The following is an 18935-nucleotide window of genomic DNA, read 5'->3' as shown; positions in this document are numbered from 1 at the left end:
CCTCCCTGAAATGAGTTTTTGCAACTTGGGATGTTTGCTTTGTAGTGTTAAACTTTATATTCGTTGTGGAACTACTTTTTGGCGGAAGGTATTGTCAATATTAAAGCATATTTATTATGAAATTCAGGGCTTCTTTGATTTATTTTCTTTCTTTATTTTGTAAAAACTGTTGTATGAAAGCAATAGAACACTTGAGGTCGTGTGTTATTCGCGATAACACACTCCCTCTCGTGTTCTATTGCTTAAGTACGTATGGTTTAGTAATCTGTACATATGGTTTAGTAATCCGTACCCTCAGTTTAGTAATCTGTACGTATGGTTTAGTAATCTGTACGTATGGTTTAGTAATCCGTACCCTCAGTTTAGTAATCCGTACCCTCAGTTTAGTAATCTGTACGTATGGTTTAGTAATCCGTACCCTCAGTTTAGTAATCTGTACGTATGGTTTAGTAATCTGTACCCTCAGTTTAGTAATCCGTACCCTCAGTTTAGTAATCTGTACGTATGGTTTAGTAATCTGTACCCTCAGTTTAGTAATCTGTACGTATGGTTTAGTAATCCGTACCCTCAGTTTAGTAATCTGTACCCTTGGTTTAGTAATCTGTACGTATGGTTTAGTAATCTGTACCCTCAGTTTAGTAATCTGTACGCATGGTTTAGTAATCTGTACGTATGGTTTAGTAATCCGTACCCTCAGTTTAGTAATCTGTACGTATGGTTTAGTAATCCGTACCCTCAGTTTAGTAATCTGTACGTATGGTTTAATAATCTGTATGTATGGTTTAGTAATCTGTACGTATGGTTTAATAATCTGTACGTATGGTTTAGTAATCTGTACGCACGGTTTAGTAATCCGTACCCTTGGTTTAGTAATCTGTATGCACGGTTTAGTAATCCGTACCCTTGGTTTAGTAATCTGTACGTATGGTTTAGTAATCCGTACCCTTGGTTTAGTAATCTGTACGCACGGTTTAGTAATCCGTACCTTTGGTTTAGTAATCTGTACGCACAGTTTAGTAATCCGTACCCTTGGTTTAGTAATCTGTACTCACGGTTTAGTAATCTGTACCCTTGGTTTAGTAATCTGTACGCACGGTTTAGTAATCTGTACACAAGGTTTAGTAATCTGTACACAAGGTTTAGTAATCCGTACCCACAGTTTAGTAATCTGTACGCACAGTTTAGTAATCCGTATGTATGGTTTAGTAATCTGTACCCTCGGTTTAGTAATCCGTACCCTCAGTTTAGTAATCTGTACGTATGGTTTAGTAATCCGTACCCACGGATTTGTAAACTGTACCCTTTTAAAATCTGACCGCAGTCACGCAATCTGCACTAAAAGTTTTACTGTGGGTCTAAACCCTGTTTTACGGTAATACAGTTGCGAAGCATTGAAGAGAATAAAGCGTCTCTTTACAGTTTAATATACAAACCCAACAGAGTTCTGATGCATAAAAATGTACCAGACAGAAAAGTTACAACCTATATGTAGATCTAAAAAGACCTTCTCTGCTATTAATAAAATCTATGCATTTTTAAAAATCACTTTTCTACCTACTCGTTTTACACCCTTTTTTTTTTTTTAGATCTACATATAGGTTGTAACTTTTCTGTCTGGTACATTTTTATGCATCAGAGCTCGGGTTTGTATATTAAACTGTAAAGAGATGCTTTATTCTGTTCAATGCTTCGCAACTGTATTACTGTAAAACAGGGTTTAGACAGGGCTCTCAAGTTTTCAAGTTTGCTTGGAGTGAGATGGGGGGGTGTGTGGGGGTTGTCAGAGGTTGTTCTGTTGATGTCCCTTTCCCGGGGGAAAGGGACTGTTTTCTAACAGTGTTAAAGTACGTCTTGCCTTCACATTTTTATAGAGTTTTAACAAATTAATGTACGATTAAGGATGCCTTAAAAGTGTTGAAGTTTGGTCTATTATTCATAAATTTACAACAATTAATGTGATATTTGGATAATATTAAGAGAAGGTTGACAATATAAGTCTCATCTGAATTCAATATTTCACTTTTAGTTACTTCAAATACAATAAATTCAGTTTTCAATTTAAAGTTATAGCAAATTTTTCTATTAATAAAATTATTTAAATCAGTCCACAAAAATGAGCAAAATGAACAATCCCAAAATAAGTGAGTAAGGGATTCTTCATATTTGTGACAAAATGAACATTCAGTATTTATATCTTTTTTAAATGTAGCAATAGTTTTATTGATAGGGTAACATCTATGCAGAATCCTGAGAGTTACTTCCCTTACCTTATTTGTGATTAAAAAATTATTTGGTAAAAGTCATGTTATTTTCCAATCTATATCATAATATAAGTTATTCCTAAAGAATACTGCAGCTGGTTTAGGTATTATATTCACATATTCTTATTGTTAGTGAGCCCTAAGGGGCGCTGTACTCTTGTAACAGTAGCTTTGCATAAAAGTGTGGGTAAACGCAGAATCAGCTTTATTTACATTTTCGGCATTTAGCAGACGCTTTCATCCAAAGCGACTTACAATTAAAACTAAACACAATTTTGAGCAACTGAGGGTTAAGGGCCTTGCTCAGGGGCCCAACAGTGGCAACTTGACTGTGGTGGGGATGGAACCAGCAACCTTCTGAATAATAGTCCAGTACCTTAACCACTGAGCTATCACTGCTCTATTTGCCACATATGTTTGCACACAAGGAATTTGTTTCCGGCTGTTGGTAGCTCTCTACAATATACAGATGATACAGTACACGGACAATTTAATAAGCAGAAAATGTACAAATTATAACGGTTAAATTTTGCATATATACAAAAAAATTTAAAAATAGCATACGATAAATAATACAAATAAAAAATGAAATAACAGTATAATACTGTACAATACAGTACATGTAAAGTGCAGTGTGGCATGTAAACATCTGTGTAGTGTGGCAGTGTAGTGTGGTTTGGGATTCATTCATTCATTCTTTGTCTGTTTTACTGCTGCTGTATCCTATTCGGGGTCAAAGTGGGTTTGATTCACTGGGCAAAAGGTAACAAACACCCCGGGCAGGTTGCCACTCCATTAATGAACAAACACACACACATGCAGGTTAACTTCACACTAAATTACTAAATTAACTTCACTGCATGTCTTTGGACTGTGGGAGGAAACCGGAGCACCTGGAGGAAATTGCACATAGAAAGGACCTGGAACACTCCACCTCGAATCAAACCAAGGAACTTCTTGCTGTGAGGTGACAGTGCTTCCCACAGAGCCCATACATACTTGTAAATTTAATTTATGAAGTTAATGCAGTTTAGTGTCAAATAAGTAGCAGGTAACTCTGCTTACAGACTGTAAAGACTTTACCATGACTTCCTCCCTTTCTGTGTGAATTCACTCAACGTATTTAGTTTCCCTTACTGCTTACAGAACATGACCCACCATGACCCTGCTGTTCAGAATGGTTACGCATGAATAAACAAAAACATCTTTTCCACTGTGGATGCCAAAGTGCTGCCTTATTATCGTCTCTGCTCAAAAATGCAGTATTTTTATTATTAATATTTATATAGTTTGGAGTTTTGTGTGAAACAAAACTTTATTATTATTATTATTATTATTGTTATTATTACTATTATTATTGTTGTTGTTATTATTGTTATTAATAATAATATTATTATTATTATTGTTATTAATAATATTATTATTATTATTATTGTTATTAATATTATTATAATTACTATTATTATTATTATTATTGTTATTAATATCATTATTATTAGTATTAATATTATTGATATCATTATTATTATGAATATTATTATTATTATTGTTAATAATATCATCATTATTATTATTGTTATTATTATTAATAATAATATTATTATTATTGTTATTAATATATTATTATTATTATTATTATATTGTTCTGTTATTATTATTATTATTATTATTGTTATTCATTTTTTATTCATTGTCTGTTTCCCCACAGTTCTGATTTATTGGGTGAAAGGCAGAAAACAACAGAAAGGTCACCAGTCCATCACAAGGCGTGCACACACACACACACACACACACACACACACACACACACACACACACACACACACACACACACACACACACACACACACACATTTAAAGCCCTTTTTAGTATTTTCAATTAACCTGACTCCATGTCTTTGGACCAAAGCACCCAAAGAAACACAGGGGAAACCCACACAGACACAGGGAGAACATGCAAACATACACAGAAAGTACAATGGGTGCCCAGCAGGGGAATCGAGCCCAGACCCTTCTTGCTGTGAGGCAACAGCACTACCTACTGCACCACTGTGCATTATTATTATTACAATTATTATTGTTATTATCATTATTATTAGCTGTAATATATTATTATTATACTGTAATAATAATAATAATAATAATAATAATAATAATAATAATAAAAATTATCATCATTTAACAGTAACATATTGACATTATTATCATAATTATTGTTATTATTATTATTATTATTATTAGTATACTATTTCTATACTGTTATAATAGCAATAATAATAATAATAATATTAATATTAACAATAAACAACAACAACAACAAAACAAAATAATAATAATTAATAATTAATAATAATAATACCAGACCACCGTTTTTTCCAGTTTGACCAGTGCTAGTGCATCATTCAGCTATGGTTTGGGTGGTACTGGTGTTTGAGTCTGCTGTAAGCTAACAGTGAGCTTCATGTAAGGTCACGTAACAGGCTAGCACGTGGACTCGACAGGAAGTTGGTTTCAGGAGATATTTCACAGCAGTTAATGAGCAGCCTCTCTGCAGGCCTGGCACCCCAGAGTGCCACTTTCACCCTACCAAGCGCTGCACCGCTCCTGCCATGATCAGAATCCAGTAATGACAACAGGGGCTCCATCTCCCGATGCACAGCGCCTCCCCGGCCCCAGATACCCCCCCTCCCCACCCGTCTCTCTGAGCACATCTAATTGGCCACCGCTCAATAGCTCAACAGTTCCATGAAAATACAGCGACGCGTCAGGGGGCATAAGTCACACACGGCCCAATTTAGAGCTGATTTGTTCCGATTTTCCCAGCTTCTATAAATCGAACGGCGAAGAGAGCACCTAGGAACGCTGGTCTCTCTCTTTCTCAGCAGGAAAGGTACAGATTGCTGCCAGACAGAGGCAGGAATTATTCACAGTTAAGCACAAATGCAGGCTGGGTTAAGCAAGATGAAATGAATTCATGCTGTCTAAAGGAGAAGATGGTTTCTACTGCTCATTAACACTGCCTGAATCAGACTGAGCACGGGCAAATGGCATTTCCAGGAAAGAAACATCATCTGTGTAACGTGTAGCGTGACCCCGGTCCTCTCATTTTCTGTCTGTTTGTCGTGTTTGACTCGTTTGTGTCATGTTTGTTTAGAATTCGGAGGCTGATGCTCCACTGCTCCAGCTAAGCTGAAAGTCGGGATCGAGGCCCCGACCAACTCCTCACCTGGAGCACAGTTTGGGACAGAATTAGCCTAGTGGGTGAAGCTTTGGGCTATCAATCAGAAAATTGTCGGTTCAAATCCTGGCTCTGCGATGCAGCCACTGTTGGATCCTTAAGCAAGACCTATAAGTAGGGCTGACTCGATACCACTTTTCTATGTCCGATACGATACCAATCCGATACCGTCTTTTCTCCTCTCAAACAACTAAGCAATAATAATACGTCTCAATGCACCATGGGTAAACTAGCTATCTAAATAACAATGCTCAGACTGTGAAACAAATATTCTAAAGGAATAAATACAGAACCTACAACATCACACTTATACACAACTGCTGTTTTTATTTTCACTTTTACACACAGAACATTTAGCAGCATTTTTGGTTTCACTTACATTCGAGCTGTTGTTCACGTGACACATCTCGCTTTACAGAGTGTCATCCAAAGTGTCTACACTTACGCAGACTAATTAGAATTGACGCAGAGTTGAGATTTTCCGTTAAAGTTCTGTCACGTTTTTAGATGATTAAACCCTGCTGGATTTTGAAGAGGACGTCTGTGGCTAAACAGTAAACAGTGTAGTTTGTTTTATTATATAACACTAATGGATTAATTGTTGAGGATGTGAGAGATCTCCAAGCCGGGACAAGATTTTCTTTATCTCAGGTGAGCCATTTATCATTTATAAAGCAATTTTTATTGTGTTTAAACAGCGTTTTTAGATGCGGCAGTAGTAGATGATTTTTATTGTGAGTAAACAGTGTTTAGATGTGGCAGTAGTAGATGATTTTTATTGTGAGTAAACAGTGTTTAGATGTGGCAGTAGTAGATGATTTTTATTGTGAGTAAACAGTGTTTTTAGATGTGGCAGTAGTAGATGATTTTTATTGTGTTTAAACAGTGTTTAGATGTGGCAGTAGTAGATGATTTTGATTGTGTTTAAACAGTGTTTTTAGATGTGGCAGTAGTAGATGATTTTTATTGTGTTTAAATAGTGTTTTTAGATGTGGCAGTAGTAGATGATTTTTATTGTGTTTAAACAGTGTTTTTAGATGTGGCAGTAGTAGGTGATTTTTTTAAATGCTAAAAGTTTAAGTAGATCAGTGTGTTTTATTTTCTGAATGGCTGTTGTGGTATTTGCTTTACACACAAACAATGGCCTTATTTACATTAAGTGTTATTTACATTAAGTATTATTTACATTAAGTGTTATTTACATTAAGTATTATTTACATTAAGTGTTATTTACATTAAGTATTATTTACATTAAGTGTTATTTACATTAAGTATTATTTACATTAAGTGTTATTTACATTAAGTGTTATTTACATTAAGTATTATTTACATTAAGTGTTATTTACATTAAGTATTATTTACATTAAGTGTTATTTACATTAAGTGTTATTTACATTAAGTGTTATTTACATTAAGTATTATTTACATTAAGTGTTATTATTTACATTAAGTGTTTCTTGTTCTATTAGATCTTAGCGCAGCGTTTGATACGGTCGATCATAACATTTTACTGGAGAGGCTAGAAAATACAGTAGGTGTTAAAGGACTCGCACTCTCTTGGTTTAAATCATATTTGACTGACCGCTCTCAATTCGTTTATGTAAATAATAAATGCTCGGAAACTACAAAAGTAAAGTGTGGTGTTCCACAGGGGTCGGTACTTGGACCGCTATTATTTACACTCTATATGCTTCCACTAGGTGAAATTATTCATAAACATGGCATAAACTTTCACTGCTATGCAGATGACACACAGCTGTATATATCAGCCAAACCAAATGATACTGACACAATCAGTAAGATAGAAGATTGTGTAAACGACATAAAAAACTGGATGTCGTGTAATTTTCTTTTACTTAATTCAGATAAAACTGAGGTTTTACTTGTTGGCTCTAAAGCTGCAAGAGACAAGTTGTCTAACCTGGTGCTAAACTTAAACACGTTCTCTGTTACTCCCAGCCCAGATGTAAAAAACTTAGGTGTCACAATAGATTCAGATCTTTCCTTTGATACACACATTAATAATATTACTAGAGTTGCTTTCTATCATTTGCGTAATATCTCTAAAATAAGAAATATACTATCTGTTAATGACGCCGAAAAACTGATCCATGCGTTTATAACTTCTCGGTTAGATTATTGTAATGCTCTTCTAACTGGATGCTCTGGTAGATCCTTAAACAAACTCCAGTTAGTTCAAAATGCAGCAGCTCGAGTGCTAACTAGAACTAAAAAATTTGATCATATCACTCCTGTTCTATCATCTCTACACTGGCTGCCAGTTAAATTTCGCATTGATTACAAAATACTTTTACTAACCTATAAAGCGCTACATGGTCTGGCTCCACAGTATCTGAGTGAGCTTATTAATTACTACAACCCAGCACGTCCACTTCGTTCACAAGATGCAGGGTTACTTATAGTTCCTAAAATTAAAAAGACCAAAGCTGGTGGAAGAGCATTTTCTTACAAAGCTCCACAACTCTGGAATAATCTTCCTGCCTCTGTTCGGTATTCGGACACAGTCTCAATGTTTAAGTCTAGACTGAAAACATATTTATTTTCTCAGGCTTTTGATTAATATAGACAAAGGCGCAGAGCTTGGGGGTTCTTGGTCATAGAAACTTGTGGTGATCAGGGATGTTGGGTCGCTGTCGTTCTGCCTCTCTTGTCCAATCACTCTGGTTTTGGGTAGGAGAGGTGGGCGCTGATGTCCTGTGAAAGCCTTCATGACCTTGTTACCTGCTCGCTCTCCCTTTTAGTTATGCTGTAATAATTAGGGCTGCCGGAGTCTAAAACTCTCTGTAAAACTGTTTGTCAACTAGCATTGTACATTATTAACTACATTCTCTGTTGTTTTACCCCGAGGGCATTCTGATGGAAACCTGTTTACCCGCCGAGGTTAAGGATTGAAGTCGAGACTGCCGGGACAACGATGCTGCTCCTGTCAGATGTGACGGGTCTGGAGTAATTGCAACGACAAGAAATCACTACAGACTTTATTGAAGACTAGAGCGGATAACAACTCTATTATTATTTATTTATCTATTTATTACCAGTTATAACTTTTAGATCATTTAATTCTGTGTTTGTATGATTTGTGTAAATCGTGTATTTATTTAAAGTATCCTCCAGGCCACCCATGAAGGATGGGCCCTGCTGAGTCTGGTTCCTCTCAAGGTTTCTTCCTGTAATTTTCAGGGAGTTTTTCCTTGCCACAGTCGCCCTCGGCTTGCTCAACAGGGGTTTTTGTATCTGTTGGTCCTGGATTTTGTAAAGTTGCTTTGAGACAATGTATATTGTAAAAAGCGCTATATAAATAAAGTTGACTTGACTTGTTATTTACATTAAGTGTTATTTACATTAAGCAACAGTATCAGATCGGATTACACGTTTTTTTCCTTCCGATATCCGATCCAGTGCTTTGGGCCAATATCGGACCGATACCGATACAGAGTATCAGATCTGTGCCAGCCCTACCCTTAAGCCTCTCTGCTCCATGGGTGCTGTACAACGGCATCCTTAGTTTGTGACAGAAGGATATTAGCATCATGATTGTGCAGAAGTGATGTGATACATTTAATTACACATAGACCAGAAAGTTAAATGTTAAACGTTTTAAACATCTCAGGTCTCTAGTACTATTAGTATTAAGTAATAGCTGAACTATAGCACATCTAAAATTGAAGTAGCCGTACCTGTTTTCCGAGGACACATGACCCTCATGCGCTGGGTGTGCAGATTGATGGGAATAAACTCCAGATATTTCTGCGCTTTACTGCAGCTGGGCTTGAACGGTGGACCTGAGGACAGAACAGAGGGCGCAGACGTTAATAGCACATATTATCCAGGCTATTTCTTATAAAAGCCACAGCATGAGCCGGTTGCCCTTGCCACCCATGTCACTGCACAGATCCCGGCCCATCTGCTTCTGCTGAGCTTTGGTACCATTCAGGTCAAAGAAAAAGACACAGACTATTACAAGTTATTTACTTTATTTGGCTTTACTTTTTGTAATGGCTGTAAGTGGAAATTTTACTGTATATTTAAGTAAATGGAGAGTTACAGTAAGACCTCACTGGGACCTTGAGCGTTTTCACTGATATACAAAGACCTTTTGTTGATTTTAAAGAAACAAGCTTTTTAGTTAAATACATAATAAATGAAATAAGACGTCAGTTGTAACAGAATACAAAGAAGCATGTTTTGTTCAAGGGCTTTTATTCCAAGTTAAGCAAATAAAGCAAAAGAAATTGACCTTGAGGCAAAACAAGTCAAATATATTTGTATAGCGCTGTTTGAAATAAACATTGATTGTCTCAAATCAACTTTACAGATTCCAGAACCAAAAATCTAATCTAATGAACAAAACGAGGACAAAAGTGGAAAGAAAAATCTTCCTAAATATGCATGGAGGAACCTCAGAGGAACCACTGTTACCCCTTTTTCACCGATCCGGTGAACCGGTTCCACCAAAAAAAGAGGTTCCAGACAGTGAACTTGCGCTCTAATTTGGCACCAGAGAATACTCGGTTTTTCAGCGCGAACCGTGACGTTACCTGTGGGCGTGTCATTGTGTAGAGGTTTGGATGCTTTTACATGAGAAGCTGTAAAACCGCTGTGCCGTTGTTTCATATGAAGCTTGACACTGCACTTCCATCTTTTAAAGTTCACCAGATTAAATTCTGAGCGCTTCAAAAGAGATGAACTCTGTAATATGACGTGGTAAAAGTGACCTGGACAGAACAACCAATGCTTGACACGAAAAATAAAGCGTAACGTGACTTATTGTACTAACAAAACAAGCGATGAATTTAGGCAGTACAGAGCACTTATAACCAGTAACAACTGAGAGAAATTTAGTGTTTATATGTCGTTCTTTTAGTACATTAAGCCACGTTAAACTTTTTTACGTTAAACTTTTTCGACTCTCCTGAGAAGCAGATTCTCAGAACCCCGAGCTGCAGAAACACCACACGTGAATTAAATACAGCTAAACAGAGATATATATTTATTGTATTTTAGAGTGGATTTGATGGTTATTTTACACAGATGGATGTTCTTGACGTGGAACTTTAATGATGTTTTATCGCTCAAGCCAAGCGCTGAGCAAATCGGCTATTTGCGCAGAGGGTCGCAGTGAGAGCGAAGCGCAAAACGCTTCTCACGTCAATGAACTAAAGAAAACAACAACTGCGACAAACACGTCTACGTCTTCTTATCAGTAACAACAGCACAAATGCTCTCAGGTAACCTACATGCTCCACCATCATGTTTCTACTCTTTACTTTTGTTGTGTAAGGCCCACCGTTGATGACGCAGGCTTGGTTCCCAAAAACTGGTGGAAACGCGGGTCGGTTCTCTAAAAAACACCAAGGTTCAAACAGAACCGGTTCAAGAACCAGCGCTCTTTTGGTGAAAAAGTGCTATGTGTGGTAGTGCTAATAAGACTGTTGTTCAGGGTCACGGTGAGTCTAATTTATTGGTTGAAAGAAAGGAAACACCCTGGACAGGTTGCCAGTCCCTCACAGGGCACACACACACACACACACACACACACACACACACATTCACACACGCTTAGAACATGAGGGAGAAAACCGTAACACTCGGAGGAAACCCACAAAGTGTCAGAGAACACTAGAAGTATTAATATATAATCCATTACTGCTTAGGATGTGTAGATATGCTTAGTCATATGCCAGTAGTCATATTTCAATATTCCAATAATACTGCTACAATGGAATGATATTGGGAGGTGGTGTACATGACATATTTATTTATTTATTAGGATCTTTATTAGGATGTTTTACACACTTTGGTTACGTTCATGACAGAAGTGGTAGTTACTCATTACACAAGATTCATCAGTTCACAAGTTTAATGTCAAACACAGTCAGGGACAATTTTGTATCTCCAGTTCACCTCACCTGCACATCTTAGGACTGTGGGAGGAAACCGGAGCTCCTGGAGGAAATCCGTGCAGACACAGGGAGAACCTGCAAACTCTACAAAGAAAGGACCTGGACCGCTCAGGTGGCGCAGTGGTAAAAACACACGCTGGAACACCATACATCTCGAATACATCGTATCGAGTCTCAGCTCTGCCTGCCGGCTGGGCTGAGCGGTCGCATGAACAACGATTGGCCTGTTGTTTCTATAGGGGTGGGGCATTAAGCTGGATAGGGACTCTCTCATAACTGATGCAATTATGACCTCTGCTGGCTGATTGATGGTGCCTGCACAGAGGCGGGGAAAAGAGTGCTGTCAGGGTGTGTCTCTCCGTACACAGTGCTGATCCGTAGCTGATCGTCTAGTGTAGGTGATGCATAGTGTAGGTGATGCATACGGCTGCTGCTCACGTGTCGGAGGGGGCGTGGGTTAGCTTTGTTCTCCTTAAATCAGAGCCGGGGCCAGCATTAGTGGAGAGGAATCATGATGCAATCGGGCAATTTGACGCACTAAAAGTCGGGAGAAAAAGGAGAGAAAATGCATAAAAACTAAATATATATATAAAAAAAAAAAGGACCCGGACCGCCCCACCTGGGGATCAAACCCAGGACCTTCTATATGAGTTTCTATGTGAGACTCGGTCAGTGCGAACCTTCTTTGCAGACAAGAATAAAACTCTATTCTACTCATGATCCAGTCTCTGAGCTATTTCATTAAGGGTTTTCCACCACAACAGACACACAGAAAGGACCCTGGTAAATAAAACCAGGGTGACAGTGATACCCACTTCACCACCGTGCCGCCCCAGAGAGCGTTGTTTTGCTTTGGAAAGCTAGATTGAAACTAATCAGGATGAAGTACAGAAATCTGATCGCAAATGCAGCCAACAGAGCGTCTGAAACAAATAAGCCTGCATAAGTATCTGTTAATTTGAACCTTAATCCGGTAAGTAGAGGATTTCATGGATTTACTTCATTACTCACTTTGAACAAAACCAGCCAATTAAAATCTCCTCGAAATGATAAAGAGGAGCCACAGAGGGAAGCGAGAGAGGCTCGGTCACAAGTTACCTTCTTTGTTCTCGCTTCAAACATGCGAACACGCTCGACAAAAGCACAGAAACAACACTAAGCTGTTAAGTAACTTCAGAACACAGAAAACGACCTGACAGTTTTATTGTGTGCTTTAAGAAAACAATAAATGCTTAAAAAGAACACAGAGCCATTGTGTGTGAAGTAGTGAAAATGTAAAAGACTTCAGTGAATGAGAAATTACACACTCCGGATCATTTAGCCCAGCTCTGTTATTTAGAGGATGTTTATTTATCTGAATGGACAGACTGAATTTTACTTGTTTTTGCTGCAATATGTGATTTGCTTCCTCTATAAACAGCCAGAACAACAAACACTGACTGTCAAAAAGCCTGGACTTTTATATGATTAAGAAAACAGTGGGATGTTCTTAGATGTAAATAAAACAAGTGGGTGGACAGTAAATGCTCAGTGTTGACGAGTAAAAACAAAGCTTTTGTTAGACATTTTTAATGTAAATATAATGTAAACAAAAAACATTACATGGCTCAATGAGCCAAAGCCTGGGCTATATATCAACCTATCAAATATCTCCCAAACTATACTAACCACAACTGGTTTCTATTTTCCAGTTTGTTATGTGCCAAAAACAACAAATAATATAAAAAAGCAAGAAGCTCCTGGGTTTGATTCCAAGATGGGGCGGTCTGGGTCCTTTCAGTGTGGAGTTTGCATATTCTCCCCGTGTCTGTGTGGGTTTCCTCTGGGAGCTCCAGTTTCTTCCACCGTGGTGATCTATCTATCTATCTATCTATCTATCTATCTATCTATCTATCTATCTATCTATCTATCTATCTATCTATCTATCTATCTATCTATCTATCTATCTATCTATCTATCTATCTATCTATCTATCTTCATTCTATCTGTCTATCCATCCATCCATCTAACTATCTGTCTGTCTATCCATCCATCTATTTATCTTCTTTCTATCTGTCTCTCTGTCTATCTGTCTGTCCTTCTGTCTGTCCATCCATCCATGCATCCAACCATCTATATATCTGTCCATCTGTCCATCCATCCATCCATCCATCTTCTGTCTGTCTGTCTGTCTGTCTGTCTGTCTGTCTGTCTGTCTGTCTATCTATCTATCTATCTATCTATCTATCTATCTATCTATCCATCCATCCATCCATCCATCCATCCATCCATCCATCCATCCATCCATCCATCCATCCATCCATCCATCCATAGCTGTCTGTCTGTCTGTCTGTCTGTCCGTCCGTTCATCCACCCACTCACCCACTCACCCATCCACCCACTCACCCATCCATCCATGTAATTATTAATAATTCTAGTGTAATCTGTATCATCTGTGTTGGTTGTACTTCTGTCTGCATTGTTGCACTGTTTATATTTGCACTTTGTATGCCTGGTTTATCTTGTAGCATTTGCACTGTTATATCTGTTATATACTGTATGTCTTTTCCATTGATGGTCAACAAATTTACACCAAGTCCAACAAAGTCCAAGTACATTTAAATGTTCCTGTTCAGTAAAGTTACACTGATTCTGATCATAGAGAAGAACACAAAGCGTGTCTGTAAGATGCTCCTCTTCTACAGTTGTTCCTGACCTTTTATTAACTGGGCCACAACAGGCCACAACAGTGACCAATTTAGCAGTTCATACACAGACATTAATATATAAATATAACAGACATATAGAACAAAAGTGCAGGACGGATCTACATGCATCATGGGCTGTAAGTTGAAGGTTAAGAAACCCTGATCTAGACAATGCAAGTGTCTGAGAGCTCCACCATGTACCGGTCCTGAAAATGTTCTGGTTTTACTGTCCTGTGTTCCCACAAAACCATATAAACAGCTTGAAAAAGAAAGAGGTAAAAATGCGAAGCTGAAATGAGTTTTAGTGGCCTGGGGTCACTATAAGAGACGACAAAGGACTGCAGTAAAGAGACTCATTTAAGAAGAGAGAGACGAGAGAGGGTGTAAAAGATGAAAGTGACCTTGACCGTGAGCACTGGGCTTTAAAGCATATATGAGTGAATATCGCTGGTTCCAGTGAAGATTGTCCTAGTTTTTGACGTTGGAAAATGCACTGAAATACATCAGCTGGTGATGCTGGATCTCGAGCAGGTGCTGCTACACACCTGACTGCACTGACGACCTCGCGTTTCACATCGAAGAGCGATTTAACAACTGCCTCTATAATAAACAGATATTTGAGAAAGAAGAGGTTTTGCTAGATGTGGATCATTTAGTCTAACGAGATTAAAGAAAGTGAGCAAAGTGTTCAGAATTTTAAAAAGGAATGTGAGCTGCAGCATGCTAAGGTTGTTGTTAGATTAAATTTAGGATGCTTGGGTGGTGCAGCTTCCTCAAATGCTAGCTCAGCAATGCTACCAACCTGGCTAGGGTCCTAACAGATACAACTGGCCATGTCTAAGGGAGGGAGGGTTGGATAGGACCAATGTCTAGTTAAAGCACCAGCACAAGTGGTGGGCAGTTGTAGCCTAGCAGCAGTTGTAGCCTAGCGGTTAAGGTACTGGACTAGTTATCAGAAGGTTGCTGGTTTAAACCCCACCACTGCCAGGTTTCCACTGTTGGGCCCTTGAGTAAGGCCCTTAACCCTCATTTGCTTAGACTGTATACTGTAAGTCGCTTTGGATAAAAGCATCTCCTAGTGTTCTAGTTCAAGCCCCCAATATCTGCCAGACTGCCACTGTTGGGCTCTTAACCCTTAATTGGCTGCATGGATGGAGAGATGGGTGGGCTGGCGGATAGGTAGGTAGGTAGGTAGACGGACGGACGGACGGACAGACAGACAGACAGACAGACAGATAGATTATGGATGGAGGATGTAAGGATGGGTAGGTAGGTAGGTACAGTGTATCACAAAAGTGAGTACACCCCTCACATTTCTGCAAATATTTTATTATATCTTTTTATGGGACAACACTATAGAAATAAAACTTGGATATAACTTAGAGTAGTCAGTGTACAACTTGTATAGCAGTGTAGATTTACTGTCTTCTGAAAATAACTCAACACACAGCCATTAATGTCTAAATGGCTGGCAACATAAGTGAGTACACCCCACAGTGAACATGTCCAAATTGTGCCCGAAGTGTCATTATTTTGTGTGACCACCATTATTATCCAGCACTGCCTTAACCCTCCTGGGCATGGAATTCACCAGAGCTGCACAGGTTGCTACTGGAATCCTCTTCCACTCCTCCATGATGACATCACGGAGCTGGTGGATGTTAGACACCTGGAACTCCTCCACCTTCCACTTGAGGATGCGCCACAGGTGCTCAATTGGGTTTAGTCCATCACCTTTACCTTCAGCTTCCTCAGCAAGGCAGTTGTCATCTTGGAGGTTGTGTTTGGGGTCGTTATCCTGTTGGAAAACTGCCATGAGGCCCAGTTTTTCGAAGGGAGGGGATCATGCTCTGTTTCAGAATGTCACAGTACATGTTGGAATTCATGTTTCCCTCAATGAACTGCAGCTCCCCAGTGCCAGCAACACTCATGCAGCCCAAGACCATGATGCTACCACCACCATGCTTGACTGTAGGCAAGATACAGTTGTCTTGGTACTTCTCACCAGGGCGCCATCACACATGCTGGACACCATCTGAGCCAAACAAGTTTATCTTGGTCTCGTCAGACCACAGGGCATTCCAGTAATCCGTGTTCTTGGACTGCTTGTCTTCAGCCAACTGTTTGCGGGCTTTCTTGTGCGTCAGCTTCCTTCTGGGATGACAACCATGCAGACCGAGTTGATGCAGTGTGCGGCGTATGGTCTGAGCACTGACAGGCTGACCTCCCACGTCTTCAACCTCTGCAGCAATGCTGGCAGCACTCATGTGTCTATTTTTTAAAGCCAACCTCTGGATATGACGCCGAACACGTGGACTCAACTTCTTTGGTCGACCCTGGCGAAGCCTGTTCCGAGTGGAACCTGTCCTGGAAAACCGCTGTATGACCTTGGCCACCATGCTGTAGCTCAGTTTCAGGGTGTTAGCAATCTTCTTATAGTCCAGGCCATCTTTGTGGAGAGCAACAATTCTATTTCTCACATCCTCAGAGAGTTCTTTGCCATGAGGTGCCATGTTGAATATCCAGTGGCCAGTATGAGAGAATTGTACCCAAAACACCAAATTTAACAGCCCTGCTCCCCATTTACACCTGGGACCTTGACACATGACACCAGGGAGGGACAACGACACATTTGGGCACAATTTGGACATGTTCACTGTCGGGTGTACTCACTTATGTTGCCAGCTATTTAGACATTAATGGCTGTGTGTTGAGTTATTTTCAGAAGACAGTAAATCTACACTGCTATACAAGCTGTACACTGACTACTCTAAGTTATATCCAAGTTTCATGTCTATAGTGTTGTCCCATGAAAAGATATAATGAAATATTTGCAGAAATGTGAGGGGTGTACTCACTTTTGTGATACACTGTAGGTAGGTAGGTAAGTAGGTAGGTAGGTAGGTAGGTAGATAGATCTCCAAAACTGCAGCTCTTGTGGGGTGTTCCCGGTCTGCAGTGGTCAGTATTTATCAAAAGTGGTCCAAGGAAGGAGAAAGTGGTAAACCGGCGACAGGGTCATGGGCGGCCAAGGCTCATTGATGTACGTGGGGAGCGAAGGCTGGTCCATGTGGTCCGATCCAACAGATGAGCTACTGTAGCTCAAACTGCTAAAAAGGTTAATGCTGGTTCTGATAGAAAGGGGTCAGAATACACAGTGCAGCACAGTTTGTTGTGTATGGAGCAGCAAAAGGGGGACCAACACAATATTAGGAAGGTGGTCATAATGTTATGCCTGATCGGTGGGTGTAGAGCACATTATAAAATAATGTTTATAATTTTAGGATTTTAATGCTGTATTTATTAAAATCAGCTCAGATGAACACAAAAACGAGAAAAAAAAACTGAGCGCAGAACACGGAATCATCTCTGAGCTCTCACTTATTCGTCCCCCAGTGTATTTTTATTCTGCCTTTAAATCCAGTCTGACTCGTGTAAAATTAAAGATGTATGAATCTCTCCTCACCCGGCACAGCAGTGAAGTCAGGAGGTTCAGCCAAACACTAAGATACTCCAGCTGGTGCAAAGTGTTAATCATGCACATATCAGCCAAGCCTCTAAGCCAGTGGTTCCAACAGTAAGGGGCACGCCCCCTGGGTTACAATATTGTATAGATTACAATATTTTAATATAAATTCCAGTGGAGTTTGGATGGAAATGGGTGTGAGTCTGCGGCTCTTGTTGGTCGGTGCCGGGAGTGGCGCAAGTGTTAATAGGAGACTAAAAATAAATGGAAGAAAAGAGAAAATGGCAAATAAAAAATAAAGAATAAAGAACAAAGAAGAAAATAAATAAATAAATACATTTAAGGTTATAAATCTAATAGTGGTTCCAAAAGTAAGGGGCACGCCCCCTGGGTTACAATATTGTATAGATTACAATATTTTAATATAAATTCCAGTGGAGTTTTGAAAAAAAATGTGTACATGAGTTGGGGGGCTTAAAAATATTCTTATCTAAAAGGGGTTTGTTGCAGAAAAAGTTCGGGAACCCTTGTTCTAGCCTGACCGGATCACCATAGTGTTCCTGGATTCATATTCACATCAACAGCAGTTGTTTGGCTTGACTGTGCTAATTTACTTCTTTAACTTTAGTTGCCATTGTTTGGTAGACAAGGTTACACGCTTATGTAAGACAACCACCGTTAACCACCATACCTCAAAAATTAGCCACTGAACACCCCCCCCCCCCCCCCCCCCATCCCTATTTAAACAAATACCAGCATTATATTAATGTTTCAGTGACTACAATATTATGGTGCTGCTTGTTCAAACCGTTTAGCTACTTCACTTTGCTAAAAAGATTTTATTTAAGTGATGTCCAGATTTAACAAGCCTGAGTGTCTCTAGCCTAATTAAACCCAATTACATTGACATTCAAGGCCCTCAGTAGACCACCTCGCCATTCTGGCACTGAAAACACAGAGAAATACAAGAACTTGAATGATGCACAGCGGTCACATCTGAAGCTTTGCTAACTAGACTGCAAAAGCAACAAGGACTTTTTATACAGTGTTGCACATCCAGGACTGGAGCAGTCAAAACCAGAAAGAATATCCAACAAGATCAAATGATTTAAAACAGCAGATGAGGTAATTGGACTACAAACACACAGCTGTATATATCAGCCAAACCCAATGACACTACCACAATCAGTAAAATTAAAGATTTTGTAAACAACATAAAAAACTGGATGTCGTGTAACGTTCTTTTACTTAATTCAGAGGTTTTACTTGTTGACTCTAAAGCTGCAAGAGACAAGTTGTCTAACCTGGTGCTAAACCTAAACACTTTCTCTGTTACTCCCAGCTCAGATGTACAAAACT

At 39.1% G+C, this 18935-nt stretch overlaps 1 protein-coding gene across 3 annotated transcripts in view; it reads right to left on the bottom strand.

The window, feature by feature from the left end:
• inpp4b (inositol polyphosphate-4-phosphatase type II B) overlaps nt 1-18935 on the bottom strand; it is a 422536-nt gene that overhangs the window by 79224 nt on the left and 324377 nt on the right. For all 3 annotated transcript variants that reach the window (XM_062996233.1, XM_062996234.1, XM_062996232.1), the window contains one exon: nt 9198-9302. In XM_062996233.1, the coding sequence (XP_062852303.1) occupies nt 9198-9302 (105 nt within the window). The remainder of the gene's footprint in view (nt 1-9197; nt 9303-18935) is intronic.

Source organism: Trichomycterus rosablanca, chromosome 5 (genome assembly GCF_030014385.1).
Source record: "Trichomycterus rosablanca isolate fTriRos1 chromosome 5, fTriRos1.hap1, whole genome shotgun sequence".
In the NCBI taxonomy this organism is placed as follows: domain Eukaryota; kingdom Metazoa; phylum Chordata; class Actinopteri; order Siluriformes; family Trichomycteridae; genus Trichomycterus; species Trichomycterus rosablanca.
This window is presented reverse-complemented; position numbering and strand designations above follow the sequence as displayed.